The 21,750-nt window shown below is 45.4% G+C and overlaps 1 protein-coding gene across 2 annotated transcripts in view; it reads right to left on the bottom strand.

Annotated features, from left to right (window-relative positions):
- The window catches only part of LOC120807737 (glutamate receptor ionotropic, kainate 2), a 48,554-nt gene that overhangs the window by 12,363 nt on the left and 14,441 nt on the right, over positions 1 to 21,750 (bottom strand). The window contains exons 2-11 of one of the 2 annotated variants that reach the window (XM_040160054.2): positions 21,439 to 21,606; positions 20,690 to 20,947; positions 17,985 to 18,166; positions 16,705 to 16,758; positions 15,159 to 15,332; positions 3,948 to 4,091; positions 2,426 to 2,533; positions 2,157 to 2,270; positions 1,867 to 2,073; positions 1,160 to 1,383 (exon numbers count right to left, since the gene is read on the bottom strand). In XM_040160054.2, the coding sequence (XP_040015988.1) occupies positions 1,160 to 1,383; positions 1,867 to 2,073; positions 2,157 to 2,270; positions 2,426 to 2,533; positions 3,948 to 4,091; positions 15,159 to 15,332; positions 16,705 to 16,758; positions 17,985 to 18,166; positions 20,690 to 20,947; positions 21,439 to 21,606 (1,633 nt within the window). Of the gene's footprint in view, positions 1 to 1,159; positions 1,384 to 1,866; positions 2,074 to 2,156; positions 2,271 to 2,425; positions 2,534 to 3,947; positions 4,092 to 15,158; positions 15,333 to 16,704; positions 16,759 to 17,984; positions 18,167 to 20,683; positions 20,948 to 21,438; positions 21,607 to 21,750 lie in introns of both variants that reach the window. The other variant, XM_040160053.2, reaches the window with a different exon arrangement.

Consider the following 21,750-nt stretch of genomic DNA (forward strand, 5'->3'; position numbering starts at 1 on the left):
CGTGTACTTCATAAGCTCAACTTAACTCACTCTATTAGCAGCCGATTCAAGAAAATAATATACTCTGCGTTTGGGGGATTGACCAATCAATCGGTGGCTGTGCAATCAATACTTCAATTATGAGAGAACCAGCCCGGCGTACTGGAGAAGAAAAGACTGTACTTCAGAATCAAACGGTGATGAATGTTTTTGTTCAGTTAAGGGGAAAACAAGCACTATCATTTGCCACCGCGTGCAACTTAAAGGGGGATAAGCATGCAAGCGCATTAAGATTGAATAGACCATTTCATCATCACCAGGAATATCAATACCGTTGCATGCCAATCACTTACCCCGACCAACCGTGTAAACAAAGGGCCACGACGCATGATTTGCATATTCTGAACTAACTTAGGTGACAGTTGCTGCTTACCTCTCGTGTGATCATTGTGCCGGTAACATCAGATGAAATGTGAGCTAAACCCAAACCTCTCAGAATGAAACGAGAAGAAGAGGAGCCCTGGGGTTAACACACATTCTACATGCGTCTGCAGTTTCAGGGAGGTGGCTTATCTAAACGTAACAAGATATCTAACGGTATCGTTCCGGTATATTTGCACCATAACAGGTGTATAATTGGTAGCCGGTTTTGCAGCTGATGATGCTTGTGCATAATTGCATGAGGAGTCAGATAACACTAATGACACACCGGTTTTACTTGTTTTAGCTCATTCAACAGGTTATGAAATCATTCAGGCATTGAAGTCTTTTAATTCACTTTTTGATTCTAGGCGTTAAGGATTTAAGTTTTAATTTTTAACATTTTGCAATGTTTGATAATGATGCTCAAACACTTTTCTGGGTGATGAGTTCAGGTGCTGCTGGGAAGTTCTGTAATCTACACTTTCAGTTATATTTTAAAAAAGTAACAATCTCACGCCCAAGGCACCGTATGCTTTAAAAATATGAACGAAAAACACAGGTATGATCCCTTATAGGACACGTTTGGTCTAATCTAAGAATAAAGAGGTCCGGACCGCCTCTTGCTGGAGGGCTTTTGCCACGAGTAACAGGTCGGTGCAACTCTCAACAATCGTGTGGAAGGAAGGAAGGAAGGAAGAAGAGAGGGAAAGGTGGGATGGCGGGAGAGGTGGGGGGGTGGTGGGGCGTGACATGTTACCTGGCTATGACAAACAGCACACAACTGACACCCAAGCAAGCCAGCAGAATATACATCCAGATATCGGGGGAGAGGGGGTTGAGGAAGGAGAAGACGCCCGGGTTGGTGCCGTTGGGCTTTCGGTACAGGATACTTATCCCCAGCGTCATGAAGGGCTTTGAGAAATCGATGACCTTCTCCCTGACGTAGGTTATTGCCAGAGGAGCCACCGCCAGGTCCGCTTTCTGTAAGGAGATAACAGCGGTTGAGTTTGTGTGTGATAGGCGTGTGAAGGCGGGGTAGCTGTGGTCATTGGGTCAGATGGTAGGTGGGTTGAGTTTACCTGCAAATCACAGGTACTATGCTTGATCCTTCTTAAGTGAAAGCGAGTCACAAATTGCCCACCAATTTTGGGATTAGATTGTTATTATTATTATAAAGTGTCACCAAGAATAACGATCATTGGGTGATACTTTTCCACGACCCTCACAAGGTAAATGTTTTTCATCATACGGTGTCAATTTATTTTTACTGTTTCTGTTTTTTTTGGGAGATTGTGTAGGTCGGGCTCTTTATTTTTCTGCCGTTCAAGTCAACCTTCGAACTATTGCTCAATTGTTGGAGTAGCAAATGGAAGACATCACTGGAGCGATCCGTTCGTTTGGGACGTCAGATACTTGTCAGTTGCAAGTAAATAAACCCACATCTTCCGACGGCTGTCGACTCACGTGGTCCATCAGCTCCCGCACCATGCCGTTCCATTGGCCCGTGGTCTCCTCCAGCGCTCCGTACTTCCCGTCCTCCACCAGCCGCACCTCGTAGTGGAAGCCCAGGATGCCGGAGAGCTCCCTCAGCAGGTCGATGCAGTAGCCTTCGAAGCGGTCGTTTCCATACAGAGGCTTGTCCGACTTCTTGAACATCACATACGGCTCCTCCTGTGCGGGAAAAGAAATTCAAGCTGTTTTTATTTTTCTGTGCGTATTTCGTTGACTGAGTGTTTTCATGCGTCCGTGTCTACCAGTATGGTGGATACACGCAGGGACTTGTTGGCCAGAGAGTCTGTAATGTTAGACGTCTTGCTTTTGTGAGACTCCGTCATATTCAGGCCGCTGGGAGGATCCCATGTTCCAATCTGTTGAAACAATTCAGTGTCAACTTTCTATCACCTTGTGCAACGACAGGAAAAAAAAACAATGCCTCAAAGCATCAAGCCTGACATTTCCTATTTTTAACCCCCCCGAACGCTCAGAAGCCACACAGCAACAACTCCACCGAGGTCCGACACACCTTTTCCAGCCCTTCCTCCTTCAGACTGATGACATCCAGGTCGAAATCTGTCCTCAGTCCATTGGTCTTGTTGAAGAGAACGCGTCCTGTCAAACCGTCCCAGTGGGCCTGCGGACAGAAGCACGTGCGATAATAAATCAAAAGTCCTCCGCGCAGTCGTTCCATTAACCTTAAGTTATCGTCTCCCTCGACAGCATCAATCCAACCCGCCACCCCTGAAACTTTTCCCGTCCCAATTAGGAATTTTGCCTCGCTTTCCCCTCGCTGTCTGTCCCGACAACATAACAGGAGACAATAAAGCAGCGGGAATAAAAGCAGTTTTGACAGGTAAGTGCTCATTATGTATGCGGCTCATTGTGCTTGAAGTTTCACTTCAAAGCCGTTGGAGAAACAGACGGGCATGGAGAGCGATAGCAGACACAGGAGTGGGAGCGAGCGCCAGCTACTACAATAGCTCAATCTGAAAATTACCTGCAATGATACCATCCACCGAATGAAAGAGCTTTGTAGAACAAAGCAAATGGCTGACCCGGACTACGGTGGAGGAGACACGCGGAGGCTTTGATATAAACACGGGTGGAGATATGCATGGAGAGAAAGTGGCCGACGGCGAGCGAAAACATCACAAAAGAAAATGTAGTTGCTGTGAATAATGTGTTTAAAAGACATGCTGAGGATTATTTTGCGGGCTAAAAATAAGCATCAGACTTTGGAGAGTGTGTAAGATTTGCTGCCGTCTCAAGCGTAGTTTATGCTCGCCGCAGTGAAGCAGAGGTCGGAACATTACATAATTACCTCTGAATTTAATCACATGTTTAGGGATTATACAAAACTCTACGCAATTTCATATGCTTTAGAAACTCGAGATGTTAAACATTTTCACTGGAGTATATATTTATCCAGCCAAATCAAATTGTTTACAGGGTTTTCCACCTTCCGTTTTTTCTAAGAACACTTTAATAAGTCGCTCCATGAATATGAGATGAATTAACAGATAATCATTACGGTGGAGGTTTGTTTATGCCTCCTTGCCTGTGACACCTCGAGGCAAATCTATGGTTTGCACTGGTCGTCTCTTGGACTCTGTTCATTTAGGTTTTATTAAAGAGAAGAACGCAGTGCGTAAACTAAAAAGCGCCTCAGTCCACGCCGGGAGCTTCGCTGTCTGATCCGCTCGCTCCTCAAGACTGTGGTAATGGGAGCCGCGACCGCTGGCAGCCGCGGTTCGCCACGCTCCGAGGCCGTAAAAAACGCCGCTCTGGCCCGAAGCCAGTGTTTTCTTTGTTGTTAACTGCAAATAGATATAGTGGTGCAACACATGTGAAGGGCCCATTCAAGCTACTGTAGCGAAAGCCAAGGAATCCTATGGAGATATAGTTATATTCCCTTTCTGTAAATAGATCCCCCCCAAATGCACCGTGCACTCTGCATTCACGCCATTCCGCCGTGTCGTGTGACAGCGTCCGAGCCACAACGTTCAGCGGATTCCACAGGTCGGAGGTCTGAGCAGGCGGCCTTGTACCTCTTTGATGAGGTTGATGAAGCCTCCCCCGAAGCGCCACGGCTTGTGGCGGTTGCACTGCAGCGAGCTGACCGTGATCTGCTGAGATTGCTGCACCGCCACCGCCACCACGTGCACGGCGTCGTACATCAGCGCCGCATCCGTCTGCGGACAGGAAGGTAATACAATTAGACATTTTTCATGGCACCTGCCAATGCGTCGGTCCACATGACCTTCATTCTGTCTGTTTGAGGAGCACAAGAAGCCGCGGGTGACGAGCGGTACTCTTTCGTCGGGACCAGAGGACGTGAGTTAAAAGTATTCCCAGTAGTAAATGCCGTACACACAAATGACACCGTGTCTCAGGCTGTTAGGGAAAACACCCGGCCACTGTCTGAAGGCAGTGAGAACGCTCTGCCACGGAGAGTCTCTCAGTGGAAGGCCGGCCTGTCCCTGTGAGGACTAATGGTTCCTGATGGGTGTGATGTTTTTTTTTTTTTAAGGGAGAGGGAATAAAGAACCAGGCAACCAGTGCCAACGGGAAAAACCAGACTGGTAGAGTCGGTACAACACGCTGGATTCAAAAGCACCGTAGATAGCCATCCACCCAACCCCTGGTATAAGTCATCAAAGGGAGTGAATGCGAAAGCTGAAGCGTTTTGCTGCGTGACCGTCAGAGGCTGAGGTTTATCTTCACTCTCCGCCTGCCGCTCGTGGAATGAGATACCTTTCATATCGTCTGTCCTCACAGTTTCAGACACTACATTTCTCCAAGTGGAAGCATCGCAGCTTAGCCTAGATCCTCTTTCCATGGTCCCACACAGTCTGAAACACTCCGCGCTTGATCTTATTTGACAAGTCCTGGGTGACCCGACCTGTGAGCGGAGCATGAAAAATGGTTTTTGAGGCCAATGAGTATCTGCAGCTATAGGGTCTTTGTGAATGTGCCGGCTGTCAGGGAGAACGAGAGGGGCCTCGGCGCAGCGAGTCGCACCGCAGGAGACCAGCGGGCTGCTGTTCCGCTCATATCACTTCCCTATGTTGTCTCTATAGGCGCAGCGGAGCGTCCATGCCCTCCATGCACAGGGGGGAAGGAGACATTTTTCTCCATGTACAACATACCAACCTATATTTATAGTGGCAGCTCAAATAAAGTAATACATCTTACTTCCAATAGCGGTGCGGCGGTTGCATCGGTGGGCACACGTCAGTTTTTAGCATGTCACCCCCCCCCTCCCCCGCCCCCCTCCCTCTCCCCCCTCCAACCCGCCTCTCCGGTTCGTTTGGAGTTGGTGGCAGCTGATGTCAAAGGCAGCAGCGGATGAGAGGAAGGGGGACCCATCCCTGCACTCTTTCATCCCCGCTGCTTCCCTGGGAAAAGGGAACAGCTCTAAAGCCATATCTGCTCTCGCAGTGCAGGCAGCGCGCGCGTGTGTGTGTGTGTGTGTGTGTGTGTCCGCGCGACTGCGGCGGTGTTCAAGGCAAATTCTGATTAGGAAATGAGTGTCATTCTGCTCATATATTTTGTTGAATAGTGAGGAGAAGTTCTGCGCAGAAGTTCTCAGCATCGACACACTTTTTTTTATCCGCTGAAGTTTGTCATGTCCAAAGACGTACAGGCTCTTTTGAACTATTTTTACCAAAAACAGCTCGGTTTGATTTCAGAAAAGTTGTAATCACTAAAAAAAAGTTTCAGTCAAGTTCTCTCTATCTCTATTTTCAGTAAATTCTTTTCAACAAATCAACCTTAGAAATTATTTTAGTTTGACCAAGACAGGGTTGAACTGATTCAACTCAAAATGTATATGAGCTTCCTTTAACTGCTTCTTCTTGTAAATGAAAATAAAGTCTTTCAGTTTTTTCATTTGACCATAAAATGTTCCTGCCCCAAATCAATCAATATCACATTTTTATACTTTTATCTCAAGTCTTTCCATTTATCAGTGAATACTGAAAAAACGATACATATATTATATATGTGGGACTTATTGGAAAAGAAATCCAACAGAAAATAGTGTGAAAGAGTCCTGCTTGAATATTAAATCCAGCAGGGATTTTTTCTTGCATCACATTGATCTGTGACTGAAGGCTGATAACGAAAATTATGATTAATCAGACACTGCATACTGTTTTTTCAAAACAAGACTAAGACTCAAAGCATGATTAAATTAGCATATTATTGAGTTCTCAAAATAGAAATGCTTCATCAGCAGCAGCGCAAAGAGTTTTATTTAAATCTGGCTGAACACAGTTGCCGTGTTTCCACACTGAAGCTGAAATACTGAAAATGCCCTCAAAGTGCCTCTTATTTTAAATAAATGTCATGTTTGTTACTCTACAACTTCTCCTCCTCCGTCATTTCTGAACACTGCAATTCCATCTTTAACTGTGGACTGATTTTTGTGTTGAGTTTTTCTCTTTGGAGCCGAACATTCCTGAAAACCCCTTTGTGATGAAAACAAAGAGCGGCCGGCGTCAAGCGGAAGGAGAGGACAAGATGGGGGGGATGATGGCTCACACCTCTGGCAGATTGCATTCAATTCAAAACCAATCAAAGAGGGATGTTGATATTTATTCCAGAGCAAGCATGGTGCCCCCTCTCTCTCCCCCTCTCTCCCCCCCCCCCCCTCTCTCTCTCTCTCTCTCTCTCTCTCTCTCTCTCTCTCTCTCTCTGCCTCAGACACCCACATAACCATCCGCTACCACGCGGCCTCCCTCTTCAATAAAAGCACCCGGCCAGATGCCCTTTTCCTCCGTTTAATGACCCACACAGCGTTTTTCTTCTCCGCCTTACATCTCCCTTTGCCGCCCTTTGCCGTCCGTGTCTTAGTTCATCTCTGCACGTTGCCTCTCTCGTAGCTACACGACACGTGAGACACATGCAGATATTAACACACATATGCAGAAACGTATTAGCAAAATGGGTGCGCCCCACACACACACACACACACACACACACACGCACGCACATGCACGCGCGTGCTATCCGGAATAGTGCCGGACCTAAATCCTCCCCAAAGGCACGCCTCGTTTCTCATGCTTACGTGCGGTTTCCTCAATTAGAAACGGTGGACTGCAAACTGCACTCAACTAGATGTTGTGTACGTGTGTGTGCGTGTGTTTACGCAAACGTGTTCTTTTTCTCGCTGCATCAGCATTCACGCCAGCTCTCCCACCTGCATGTGCATATTTCCATAATTCCACCGATAAAAAGTCATCTCCCTTTCTCCTCTCATCTCGTCCCAATCCGCCGGCCTCTCACCCAGCACTCTTCTAAACGCACGCACGCACACACACACACACACACACACACACACACACACACACACACACCATCACTTCCTGCATGAGATGGACGGGTATCGCCGCTGCTCGTGTACAGAAGAACTCCACTATTTATACATATCATATACATCTGATTAGCCCTAATGAGATTAGCAGTGACCTGTTATTCACCATGAATCACTGGCTTGCAGCTGCCAGGCACAGACCGACAACACAAACGCACACACACACACACACACACACACACACACACACACACACACACACACACACACACACACTCACGCCGGCAGCACTGCCATCAGCATCAGAGAGACAGTGTCAGCGGGGGAGAGAGAGAGAGAGAAGCTCATTGTTTTCTTGGAGCCGAAGTCACTTTGCCCTCAGATCATAGACGGACCCACGGGGTTCCATGATTTGATGGAAGAAGGAGGTAATTATTCATTTCATTCCATAGTTTGAATGTATTCGCGCTGCTTCACCGCACAGTCGGTGCCAGCACTCGAGTGCCAATTTCTGCTGTCAGATACATTACTGACTTTTCTAAACTTGATTATGTTTAGGGATTAAATTTGTCATTTGTCAAGTAGACGATTTCCTGTAAGAAACTACGGCGAACGCTAACCTCAACTACGCCTCAGTAAGTGACTCGCTGCCTTCCTTTTATCTGCAAATTATGGTGGACACCGGTGGTATAATTGCATGCACATATTTAGTATTAAATTCATAGCATTCACTGCTGCTTTTTATTAAGTCCAAGAAGCACACCGTTTACAGAGGTTTCAAAATTGCCTTGATATTGTTATGATTTCTGATCTTTTTAGTATTACTGCGTAATTCAATTCTAATGTGAGACGTAACGTATTCCTGGTACTGGTGCTCAAGACCTTGGGCAATGACAAGGAAATGAATAAAAGATAGAGCCAGTTCACTGAGAACTCTGAAGTCTTTCACTTCGAGGACAAAAAAACGTTAAGACAAGAAGCTGAAAAACACTGAAATGTGACATGTGTGATTTATGGGCTGTATTACGGCCGTTTCAGGCCTCGCAGCGGGAAAGCGCGCAGTCAGATCATCTCGGTGGGGGGTAAAAGTCGCCGGGTGAATCTCTTTTTCTGTCCATAACTTTTACACTCAGGCCTTCGTCGTCTTCGGCGTTCTGTCTGCCCACCAATGTTCTGCCCCCGTCCCTCCTCAGTTCCAACCTTTCACAATCCATTTCCGTCTCCCTCTGCCGACCTCCCCGGTTCCACTGAGCTGTGCATGAGTGCTGCTCAGTGTGGATTCACGCAGAGCTTCGCCAGTGTAGTAACTGTAATTCTTTCTTTTTTGTGTGTGTGTGTGTGTGTCGGAGGCTTAATCCCCTTTCTCACATTGCATTTCCACATGCTGAGGCAACGGAGGAGCTTCGTTGCATTTTCTTTTTTTACAAGTTTTTTTTTTTTTCCAGTTGAAGATCCCCTGGCAGCACATCCATTGATGGAGCGGGATTTATGTGAAAGCACATTCATGGTTTTATTGTAGCACTTTAAAGGGGGGGGTGGTGGGGGGTATGAAGAACGACACAACAGTATTTGTCATTTAAAAGAGTGACAAACACCAGTTCCTGTGGGAGTGGTGAAAGAGTGAGCTGAACTCTATATACATTTATTACATAATATATTATGATAATGGTGGTTAATGGACGCTGATCTTATCAAATACTGAGATAATCTGAATATTTACAAAACCTTCTTTGAAAAATGAACATTGAAAAATGAACCAGTTCAAAGGTGCACAGACGGCTCGTGCTGCCTCCTCTGTTTGCTGCTTTACTAAACACTTTTTTGCAAACCAAATGTATCCCTATAAGAATTGGTGTAATTCTGAGAGAAAGCCAGAGGTTTTTTATTATTTCAATTCCTCATTTAACTTTGTACCTGCTGCAAGATGATATTGTTATTAAATTTCATTCCCAGAGAGGCATAAATGTCCAAATTAAATTTATTCATTATCCAATCAGTATCCTCAAAACCCACAAATCTTGTGGTGACTCAGAGTATCACACAAGCCACTGTACCTTCCGGTGACCATGACTGTGTGTGTGTGTGTAGATTTTCATGGCAAACTCTCCATCACTTCCATGATGTTTAACCGATTATCCTGTTCAGGGTCGGGGGTCGGGGGTCGGGGGAAGGCAGCCTGGACAGGACTTCAGACTGTGTGCATGCACAGAAAGACAACCATTCACATCCACACCGACGGGAGAAGAGGGTTCATCAATTAACCCTTTGTTTTCAGTCTAGACCAAAGTGGTGGACCGATGGACCTACATCCCCGTCAATAGAGCCCTTTTAGCGCGGCGAAAAATGTCCTGGCAATTACAGCTTTTGCACTGACGTCCACTGTGGCAGGTAAGTGTTTTGTTTTTTTGCCTGCCACTTAAAATTGTATTTTATTCTTTTAGTGGTGGGGGGGGGGTGGGGGTATGTGTGTGTGTGTGTGTGTGTGTGGGTCTGTGTGTGCGTGTGTGTGGGTGGGTGGCTTTGCTGTACATATGCACACGTGAGTGTACCTGCACTACATGAAAAACATACTGTACTATTCAGTCCAAACGGAGATTATTTAGCTGGGTGAACGGAAAATGATTCAAACGCTGTGTTGTTTTCTCCTTTTGTTTTCGCCCTCTTTGGTTTGGGAATGGCAGGATCTCTCCGCCTCCCCCCGTCACTCCCCCTGCTCGACTCACTTGCACTGAGCTCCTCCTTCCAGAAGACATTTATGGGTGAGGTAGATAGTTGGCGCATTAACGAGTGGCCGCGTACATCCTTCCCATCACGCACTAACCACGCTGTCTTTGTGTGGCACGTTTTCTCTGTTACCATTTTCTCATTACCGCTAACAATTTAAGCACATTTGGCACAACGTGATTGCCAAGTCCAGATGGTAAACATCCAATGTGATACACGCCTAACTGTTTTATTAAGTGTGGCCAAAGGGGTTGAGAATGCTCTGGGCGGAGGTGTCCCACCGGACCCTTAATGAGACGGTAGACTTCCGGCCTAATTAGGACCACTCTGCCTGACCTAAATCAGATTAAGTAGATGTTTAAAATGATCCTCTTTGCTCATATTAAATCAACCTCCAGTCACATTCAGCTAGAGAAGAGCCACGCATTTCTCCTCCCCTCACTTCATCAGCTACACACACTTCATTATAATTCCCAGAGTAGCAAAGCTTCTACAATTCAAAGGACGCTGTCAGGTATCTGTTTGGTCATGTGTCTGCTTGTGTAATTGTCTTGTACTGATTTAATCCCCCCCCCTCATCTTTCGCTGTAGTTTTTTTAATCTTTTCTTTTAAGACGACGAACAAACAAGACGTTGAAGTAAAGTGTGTTTGATCAAGTTCCGTGTCTCCATCTCTCCGCCGGTTTTTCCGCTCGCATAAGGCTTCCACGGAGCAAACGGTGTAAATAATGTTGATTCTGTGCCGAGCCCAGCTGGTGGTGCCCGGCACAGGGCATCGAGTGTCTGCTCTTAACAGTGGAGGTCTCTAAAAGGCCCTCTCTTCTGCCAACTGGGATCAGAGGGAGGGAGATCACATCGCGTTAATGGATGCAGCCGACCTGTGAACCTGTGTGATGTGCAGTCTGTTCACTTTTTTGTAATACGTGCAACGTCCGAGCATCATGCCGTTCCACGTAGCTCCAAGAAATAACAGCTCCATCAAAGCGGTGGAGAAGCAGGGCGCGATAACACCCAACTAAAGCGTGGAATACCAATACATTTATCTAAGAACAAATGAACTATTCTCCCGACGAAGTGCTTTAATAGTAATACATCAGCTAAAGGGCGCTGATGTATTGATGGACCAGCTTGAGTGAGAAGAATCTGCCGCAGTATGCCACCACGTGAAAGCCAATTCTGACTTCCATTTGCCAAGTCTCCAAACCAAACGTGGAGGAACTGAATCCTTCTACAGTATGTGCTTCACACTTACACGCAGCGCAAAAAACAAACACACGCTTGTATGTAAACACGCACGGCAGAACACCTTCTAACCCGACCGTAGCCGCCGTCGAGCAGATTCCTCTGTTCCGTGCACCGCGTGGGAGGCTCCCACTCCACTCCCAGCAGAGCCTGTTAATTCAGCGACGTATCTGCTCCCTCCCTTCGTCTCGCCGCGTCCGCCCGTGCATCCCCTCTGCAGGCCGCTCCCCGCTTCTCTTACAGCGAGCGCAGCATCACTTATTCAAGATGTATGAACGTCGGGTAGAAAACGTACTGGCGTTCACAGTGAGAGTACTTTTTTTTTGTAATACTAGGAGAAAAAGCCACCCTGATATTTTTCAATCATTGTCATAATAACCTGTGGCGATGTAGGTTATTATGAACTGACCTGTACACAATGAAGATTGTGTACAGTGTGTGCGTTTACAGGTCAACCACACACACTGTTGATGATGATGATGAGGAGGAAAACCAACCGAATCATTGATCCGATGTCGCCTTTATGTAAATGCACACACACACACACACACACACACCCACACACACACACACACACACATTTTGTGCCACATGAAGGGATCCGTTTGGCAAAAGTAATTTTCCAGCACTGCTTGGATTGCAGATTCACAAATCATCGCTCACACGTCACAGGTGGAGAGTTTGCTTTGATACGTGAAATGTGTCACAGTTAACAGAAGAGAAAATGATCTTATATTGCAAGTGTATAGTGAAATGGAAGCCAGCATGTGTCATTTCGTGTCAAACGATTGTTTGTGGGTATTCACTTTGTATCCCATGTAGGAAAGGCTGGCTGACGGTAGAGAAAGATCGGGAGCAAAAACATTAGAGAAGTCATTCTTCATCATTCTCAATCATATTTGATCAAAAACAAAAATAACACAATGATTTTCTGCAAAGAACATATATCAGACCACATTTTCATCGACCGCACACCGTAACCCCCCCACGTCCCCCCACAGAGTTGTCCTGGACGTGTCTCAGGGACTCAGTGGACGCTGATGTCTCATCACAGGAGCTCCTAAAGAGGAAGCTGACCATGTCGGGAACAACGAGGAAAAACAGGGCTGAGCTCCTCAATATTAACCATATTTGCTGTTTACCTTGCTTCTAATTGGGATGAAGTACACATCTGATGAGTACTTTCACATATGATTGTTTGGTTGTGTTGAATTAAAATCCCCCAAAATACACAAAACACCGGCTGAGTAGCAAAAGATGAACACCATACAAGGTTTAAGGATGTCTCAGCAATAACCGAAAGAAAATGTCACATTTGAAGATTCCCTTTTGTTTTGTCAGTACCTTTAGTATCCGTGAGTCTGTTTTGTTGACAATTACTTTGTGCTAGCATGCTTTTAAAAGTGTCCCATTGCAACTAAAGCGGTAACCCTATCATGTTGAACATATTACCCAAATAACAGCTCTCCACTAAAAAGAGAGTCATTATTACGAGCTATTACACCAGAATTGCAAAGTAGAACACTCCGCCCTTTGTTGTGGTAATTATGGCTTAATAAAATGTAGACATAAATGAAATGATGCAGATGTAAAAAATATCCGTCCCTAAAGCATTTTCGAGGCGTACGACTGGGAAACTATTTTTTTTTTCCTCCCTTTTGCTCAATTAAATCCTAGTGAATTTAAAAGAATGGAAAATGCAGAAATACACATTTAAACCAAATAGCTCATTAGCTGCAGGGAATAATTATCCACAGATGGGATGAAAATCATCAGATTATCTATCCAGCCATCTATCTATTTATCTATCTATCATTAAACAGGTTGTGGAGCTATAACTGCTGTTAATTCAAGTAGAGATCAACACGGGTATTATTAAAAAAGTTGTCATAAACCCAACAAGATCCCACACACGCGTTCACACGCACACGTGTGAGCGCGAGGAGGGGCTTCTCGTTAAGCATCCCGCCCCCGAGAGGCGACGCTCGGCCTCGACCAGGCTCCCGAGTGTCACGGTGATTATACACTACCAGGCATTAACGCGAGCCAAGTGGCGTGATAAAACATCGCATGCACCTCTCGAAGCTTGTAACGCCGCCGCCCCCGTTTCTCCTGCTCGTTCCCCCTCGTCCTCATCCAATCGCCTCCTGTTGCTGCCATCTCACCCCCCCCCCCCCATCCCTCCCCCACTCCCCCTCCTCCTCCTCCCATCTCAGTCAATCAATCCTTCATGAAATCACAAGGTGACATGGATGGTGTTGTCCTGGTAACCACTGCTACAAAACTGTTGCCTGGTCACCGAGCACAAACAAGCCCGGTGCCCAGCAAGGCTTCTGTGTGGGAGAGAATGAGGAAAAAGGTGAGAGAGAGAGAGAGAGAGAGAGAGACGGGAAATGAAAGGCTGGAAGGAAGGTCGCGAGGGGAAGGTCAGTGACTGGCTGCTGCAGGCCGCTTTGATTATATGGTACCCTTCAAGGTGGCTTTTCGGCCACGACCACGGTAGCATTCATATCGGGCAGATCTCTTAATTAATTAAATGCATTTGACTTGCAGAGAAGTCAATATTATCTGAATCCGTACCTTTATAATGTAGGTGTGTGCTATTGGTCAAATTCACCAGCAGAGCGGATACTATTAATACATTAATTTACCAATAAAGTGACAATGTTTTAATATCGGTTCTGGTGTTTCTCCATTGACGCGTTCTAAGAAATCCTCTTATGGCAAAATACGCTCAAGAATAAAATACATCACAGCTGGGATTCATAAAAATAGCACTCTAATGAAGTGCTTCATCAGGCTTGCAGTAGCCTTTGGACGCATTATTCATTATTTAACGTCGGTTCTAGTCCAGAGAGATATGTCAATACATAGTAAAGGATCTGACAAAAATGATTAATGCAATGCTAATAAATCAATTCAACATTCCCCACTAATACAATTTCCTGTGGAGGAAAACATGTATCAAGTTATTTAACCGCTTTGTGCATTGCATTAATCTTAGTGCATGTATACAGCAACTGCTTTGCTTGGGTTTGACACACGAGAACAATAATACACATACTGTTGTTTAAGGGAGATGAATATGATATTTTTATATCTACAGCTGTATTCGCTCTGCACGTTTATATAATGTGGGTTAAGGCTGTGACTTTTCAATAAAAAGCCTTAAGCATCCTTAAAGTATAAGATGAAAAGAGAATTATTTAATTACGGACATTACTGATGCACCGTCTTAGCCGGCCAGAAGAAACAAAAGCTGGTTGAAAGAAGGAAAGAAATCCCGCTTGTTTTTCAAGGGAAAGGCGATACGAGGCAGGTGCAGTAAATTCACCGTTTACAACAACACCCAGAGAGGGACCTTGAATGTCCGTGAAGAACCCCATTCCCTTTTCCACTTTCAATTCACCTTATCACACAATTCTTTGGATGCCATCCTAAAAATCCAAGGCCATAATTTCCCATCCAATTTGTTCCCTCTCTCTCTCTGCATGAACACTGACAGATTGTCATATTTTGGCCACGCTCCCAGAGGAGAGTTGTGAGAGGCAGGAGGGTAGATAAACGGCTATTACCATTCACACTGCCTCATTACGGGGCATTTAGACCCATGAGCGGCGGCCCACGAGCAACACGGAGAGAGGACGTACATGCTGCTCCTGTGGCCCCCCACCCCCTCCCCCATCAAACCTCCAGGTGCACTGACGCGTGGAGGTTTTTGATTGACAACTCGTGCTCATTCATTTACATTTTCTTGTTACATTCACAGTCACATTTGCTCCGTGAAGATCCCTCCGTGCGCGCGAGTGCTCGTACATCAAACCACCACAGGTTGCTGCGCCCGCTCGTACGCTTTCAGATTGACTCGGCCATTTTCCACGTAGCAGAATGAATTGCGGCTATAAAAATGTTTTTTTTTTGCTGGCACAGCATAACATTTGCATTACGTAAGCAGCATAAAACAGTTTCCGCCTACCGTCATGAATCCATCCAGCAGGCCTGAGTCCGGTTTAGGCGGAGCTTGCAGCCGCTCCATTGACCACTTCTCAATGATTGACGACACCTGAGAGTTTTCTGTGTTCAGTATGCGAAACCCAGTCATGTTGACTCCGCTGTAACGATACGGCTCCATGTCGAGGGCAAAAAGGTCCTGAATGCATAAAGACGAAAGCGTTTGAGCTGCAAAAATAATGAATTCGTCCTCTTTGCGCGTTCACCTTTTCCTCTCTCACCTGTCCTCAATGATCCACATCAGACATTTGAGTGGCAGCCTTACCGGGTAATTGCAGAGGGTATTCGCTATTTTATCTCGTGCTGAGGCAGCAGCCCTGATGAGGTCAATGTTTTCAAGGTTATGGGCCGGCTTTTGGTGGACTGCCATCTATCATGTGGGAGTGAAAGGACAACCCGATCGTCCTGCATATACAGCATGTCTGGCGTCTCACCAGGCAGATGTCTTTGGGATGCAACAACACAGTTGACAGAACAACAGCAGGTGATGGACGCAGGATGAGCTCGCCACGGTCAATGTTCTTTTGCCGTCCTACTCCTAAAGCCGAATGGATGGCTCGGCACCAGCATACGGGCGCTTTGGCCGGCACGGCGGCCTCCGACCGGGCCAAACACTGGCGGATGTTACCGTCGGCATGTTTCCACCCCGACAAGCGGCGGCATGGTACCGACAGAGGGCCCGAAATCGCCATTCTCTTTCTTTGCCAATGACACACCTGCTGTCACTCGCTTCCTTTTCATCTAGTCAGGTTCTTGTGAGGACGCACAGCGGGGGGGCGGGGTTCTTACGTGTCCTGTGCACCGGTCCACTCAGACCTTCCAAATGTGCTCCAAACAACACAGCATGCCATTTATTTTGTTAGCTATAATGGACCGAATGGGAGACGGTCTCATCTGCTCGGGGCTATTATCTGAGCATTCAGTCTTCTCTGGGCTCAGTAAAGATGCGCGGCTGTTGATCTGCAACCGAGCAAGCAATCTCTGCAGTGGTAAGATCAAAGAACTTTGGAGAACTTAATTTGCTGGCTGAGTCAGAATAAAACGTATCCAACTGTGTTTGTTTACTACACTCGGGGTTGTGGAAAGCCACATGGGGTGAGAAGGTTACTGAGGAATTGAGAAAACAAATTCAATTTAAACTTTCAGAACTGATCAAAATATATATATTTTATATATATATATATATATATATATATATATATATATATATATATATATATATATATATATATATATATGTGTAATCAACTACATGACAATGAGTCATATTTTCATGGTTATTTATATTCTTTCTAGCACATATTTCAAGTTGTAGTTAAGGTTCATAATGCTTCAGACAAAAGAAAAGATAATAGCATGATTGTCTGAGTCATAATAAATTGTATTGTCACTTGACTGACAGCAAAAAGCAACGCAAAAAGTGCTGCAAAAATACTGAAAAAAACAAACAAGCCCAGATATTGCTGTAAAAAAAGTATAGTATTTAAAAAAAGAAGAGCCAGTTTACTCACCAGGGTAGTAAAAATATAATGGTAGTACTCTGTCATCATACCCATGGCCAGGGCCTGGAGGGACACAAGAACATCAAGCAGCAAGTGAATATAATAGATTTAGCGTTTAATGAATATGTGAAGATTCATTGAATTTTAATTCTTCATTTTGCCTGCAGTCTGTCTAGTCGGACCCTAATAAATATCTGAGAGTCCAGCGCTCTTTCAGTTGGTGATTTATTAAGAGAAACAATAAATTATCATGACACTTGTGGATAACAAACACAAGACATAATTGGAGTTATTGGTTAAAAAGGGACACCGTATTAACTTAAAACCAATAGTAAGAAGTGTGTCGAAAACCGTTTATTATTTGTTGTGCCTCCAAAGTATTCTCCATCAATCGCAGTCATTATTGCTGCAAACCAATAGACACACAGCTGAATTGATAAGCAGAATGCTTCTGAGAAGACTTCAGTCTAATAAGAACCCCCACTATTCTCATAAATAATGTCCCTTTGTAAAATGAATTTAACACGCCTCGGAGCGAAATTAGACTTTCTAATTAAAAACCTTTATTGTGCAATGGAGAGGTTCAATTATGACAGGTCAGCACTGGAGATCTAATATTGTAGAAAAAGACGAAGAAAGCAGAGAGCAGAAGGTAGGAATCTGAATCATTTGCATCAGTGGTTAAAGAGAGAAGGAATACTAGAGGGAAAACTATAACGTATGAGCTTATTGTTTCAGAGCATAGACATAATGAGTAAACTGAGTATTGAGTCTATGTTTCTATTAAGGGAAAATACGTACAATTTGGGGCTGAAGGTAACCAAGTTTTATTTTTTCATTCAGGATGCGCTCTGCTCTCCACTATTTACAATATGAATAGAATGGATCCCCAAACTGTTAAATATTAAACAAATAAATTACACATCATTATGAAGTGATACGTTTCATATTCAAATATTGTGTAAAATAGATGAATGAAATAATATATAAATTACAGGTGTCAACATAGTTGTTATATGTTATATGATTAAGAAATTAAAAGTGACATTGTAAAAAAATACTTTTAACTCCTCTCAAACTCTCAAAAAAGTAATTATCAGAATAGGAACAATTGATTGCATTCTAAAATCATACAGATTACCCTGCAGGCCTATATCAATTTAATAATAATGAATTAACTAATGAATTTTCACAACAACATTCTTTGGGGAACCCTAAACAATCCCAGGGTTTGTTTCTGCTGCGATGCATTTAGTTAGCTCTCCTGGCTCATTCAGCTGGCTTCATACCTGTTTGAGGATCCAGGCAGCCATCTCATGGCCACAATCGAAGATGACATGGAACTCCTTTGCCTTCTTCATCTCCTTCAGAAGTGGCTTGGCATCCTTGGTCTCCGTGGGCAGCTGTCGGATCTTCAAACGAATGTTGTATCGTGACGGCGCCTTGATCAGCTCCTGCAGTCGAATGAGACCTGCAGACAAAGAGGACACACAGCGTGAAAAAAGTCATTTTAAAGACGCAGCTATATGGCGTGTTTGATCTGCTGCCATTTTGAAGTATCCACGATGCTGAGGAGGCCGCAGAAAAACAACTGGATTCGGGTTTTCGCCGCAGAAAACGGCTCATATGCACGCCTTCCTAATCCACAGTCTATTGATCCTCCCACTCGTGCTTGGCAAGCAAACAGACTGCTACAGACCTATCAAGAGAATTAACACCAACCCAGCACATTGCACGCTTTTTATACCAAAAGCGCAAAATCCAAAGAACCGTGATCTGCACCCTCCTACAGCAACTCCCAATCCCATTGAAGACTCCAAAATGGAAATCTGCTCTTGTCTTCCACGCTACCAAACTGCATGGAATAGGTTCAATGTCACCCTGATGGAAAGCTGCGTTCAATGCCGCCTCACCGCTCTCTCTCTCTCTCCCTCTCGCTCTCTCTCTCTCGCACACTTCAGATGTGCTCTGATGAGAGAAAGCTCTGTTTGCCCAGCGTGAACTCGCCCCCCCCGGGGGGGGGAGCCGGACGCCACCGTCACATATTGAGCTACAATCTTCACCTTTCATTTCTCGGCCCGAACACTCGGGGAGAAAGCTCTCCGGGAGATACTGCGATGAGATTACAATGAGTTTCTCCCTCGGTAAAGAACTTTAGAGTGTGGGATGAAAGAGGCCGGATTGATGGGAGAGATGATTACTTGTCATGGGTATAAAAATGGATGGAGAGGTAGAGAGATAGGATTTTTTTTTTTTTTTTGTGGAACCACTTTAGGGGAGCTCAGCCCTTTTTTATGTTGAAATGAAGTGCTGTGTGAGCAGTTTAATGGTCTTACTGTGAGTGGGGCTGTGTCTCCCTGAGGCCTACAGAGGGATTGGTGTGAAATAGGAACAAGCAGGTCTTGTTGTAAACGGTACTATGGTAGGGAGGAATAGTAAGGCACCTGCAGCTTTCCTCAGGTAATCCCAATAGATTTTCACTCTATGTCCAAATATCCCTGTTTATGTCGGTACCGACACTTGGGGAGGTGTTAAGCAAGAAAAAAAAACAAAAAAACTGTCGAGGCGGCTCAGCGTTCAGGAAACACTGTCCTTGTCGATGTTTGTGGGCTCCGGCTAATGCCTTCAGACCCCCCCCCCCCCCCCCTGGATCTTCTAACGGCCGCGTGTGAATATTTTATCCCCCTTCCGATAGATTTTCCTGCCAGCCGTCAGATAGGCTCCAATCAGCGGCGCCGGGCCCTGGAGCATGAAGCTGTGTGATTACCGCCCGGGACCAGGTGGGAGCGGTGGGGGAAAACAACGCGGCTATGCAGCTGTCACACTTTTCGGTGGGGGGTGGAGGGGGGGGGGGGGGGGGGGGGGCGTCAGGTGTGCTGCAGCCCAAACCGCTCCCATCTGACAGCGGGAGAGAGAGAGAGAGAGAGAGAGAGAGGGAGAGAGACGCGAGGAGGTCACCTTTTTTGGCATCGCGCTGGGGCGATTTGCTGTAGAATGAGGGTGTTAACATACCGAGCTCGGAGGCAGGAAGTGACGAGAGGTCAAGGAGACGAGTGAGAATAATGTGACGAGTGGGACGAGTCGTCGGGGTGTGCAGTCCGAGGTTACTGTACAGGCGCTGGCCGGCTGCATTGCCCGTTATAGAGATGATGGAGGAGGCGACACAGCAGTAAAACTATCACGCTGCTTGTTAAAAGCCACACAAAAAGTTGTAAATTTCTATTTAGAGACCTCATTGAGGATGTCAACCCCAAGACAATATTCATTTGCAAGGGGGGGAATCCATCATGGGACCTGTCTAAAATGTAAACCTGCTCTCAACTCAGTCTAATTTGTCCACATGAAGCTGTCAAGCACATCATGCCAAATAGCCCGTAAATTGTGTTTGAGTGAATGAGCATTTGAATATTGTAATCTTCTCTGGAGCGATTACCCTCAAAAAGTATATCACTGCACTCAAGGTAAATCACGACTCGTTGTCTAAAATGCATATTATGAGCCTCTCGGCGGAGTCACACGAGACAGAGGACGGACCAAATGCCTCACAGACACGTTTGATAGCCGCCCTTAAGAAATCAAGTGTCTCTGTGTGTTATTAACGTCCGTTGTCAGCCCCCACATACCGCAGTCGTACGTTGCATTAATCTGAAGAGACACTGGGTCATTCTGGGTAATGCCGTTCTATTTATTTATTTTTTTTCTCCAGGCCTGCTGCTCACTCTCCTGGAAGACCGACATGGGCAGCACCTGCAGGACTGAGGCAGAACAGTAAGCTATTGATTTCTGAATTAACTCGACAGGTTACAAAACACTCCCTGAACTCTGTGCCGCGGAGCCTCTTTTGTAGTTCACCAAGTACCTCTGGTCTTTTTTTCTGGACATTATAAAGGTGTAAAGGCCCGAAGGTTTTAAAACAGCGTCACACTGAGCAGGAAAAAGAAAAAGACAGGAGCGCCGCTGGAAGGTGAAGACAGACGGCCGACTGTACCTGTACCTGTGCTGTCGTCGTACACCACGGTGACCGTTCTCCACTTGAAGAAGTGCACCAGGTCCAGGATGGCTCTACTGAGGGAGGAGAAATCTGGGTACAGGCTGACGTAGTACGAGTCCCGGTTGTCCGACACTTGATGCTTCCATTTGGTCTGCACGTGGGGGACCCCCAAAGCATTACAGATGGATTGGACCGCGTTGGCCGATGAGCTGTGCGAGGGTCCAAAGATGGCCGCCACGCCGAGAGACAGCTGGTCGCACGCTAGTGGGGAGCGACAAGAGGAAGAAGTGACCAGTCAGCTTCATGCTCTGAGTTTTTACAAAATGTGTCTCAACAATCAAACTTAATTTAAATTATTTTCATAGTTTTCAAAAAGTGTCAGATTCTATTCCGGTTTTGCGCTCAAAACATATGGCGACCTCAAAATAATGGCACATACAGGCCGACAAAGAGTTTGATCGGACACAGGTTTTCTGTTTTTGTCTCCACTCTTTGGTTTTTTAATGGTCGATGTACGTAATCTGTGAGCTGTTACAAACATTCAAAAGCAAAACATTTTGGTTTTGCAGAAAAATATAACCTTGTTTTGAATGTTTTGCACTCAAGTGCAGTCAGCCGGATGATGCGTTTCCCAAAAGCATGCGAGCCATATGACTACATTTATTTCCTCATTTCGGAAACGAGCTGTTCCAACTAAAAACATCTGAAAAACAATTTTATATCTTTTATACTATATATTGATCCCAACTCACCTTTCCTGGAGGCTTCAAAGCTGTCGAAGATGTTAATTCTCTGGATGTCATAGGTCAGCGTGGTGTTGGGGAGCAAGGTGCGGTTCCTGTTGATTGTGTTCAATGCAAATTTAAAGGCTAATTCTTCTGCTCCGGAAGGGCCACTCTCAATGGATTCAAATATTCCCCCTGGGGAGCAAATAGAAAAAGTAGCATCTGAGAAAAAGCCCTCACGACAAACAATTCCGTCCCCTGTAATAACAGACGTTTCCTTAACATAATCGCCATGAAGGTCCATTGAGCAATCACAGCTGTAGCCGTGCTATCGTTTCT

Source organism: Gasterosteus aculeatus, chromosome 18, assembly GCF_964276395.1.
Source record: "Gasterosteus aculeatus chromosome 18, fGasAcu3.hap1.1, whole genome shotgun sequence".
Lineage (NCBI taxonomy): Eukaryota > Metazoa > Chordata > Actinopteri > Perciformes > Gasterosteidae > Gasterosteus > Gasterosteus aculeatus.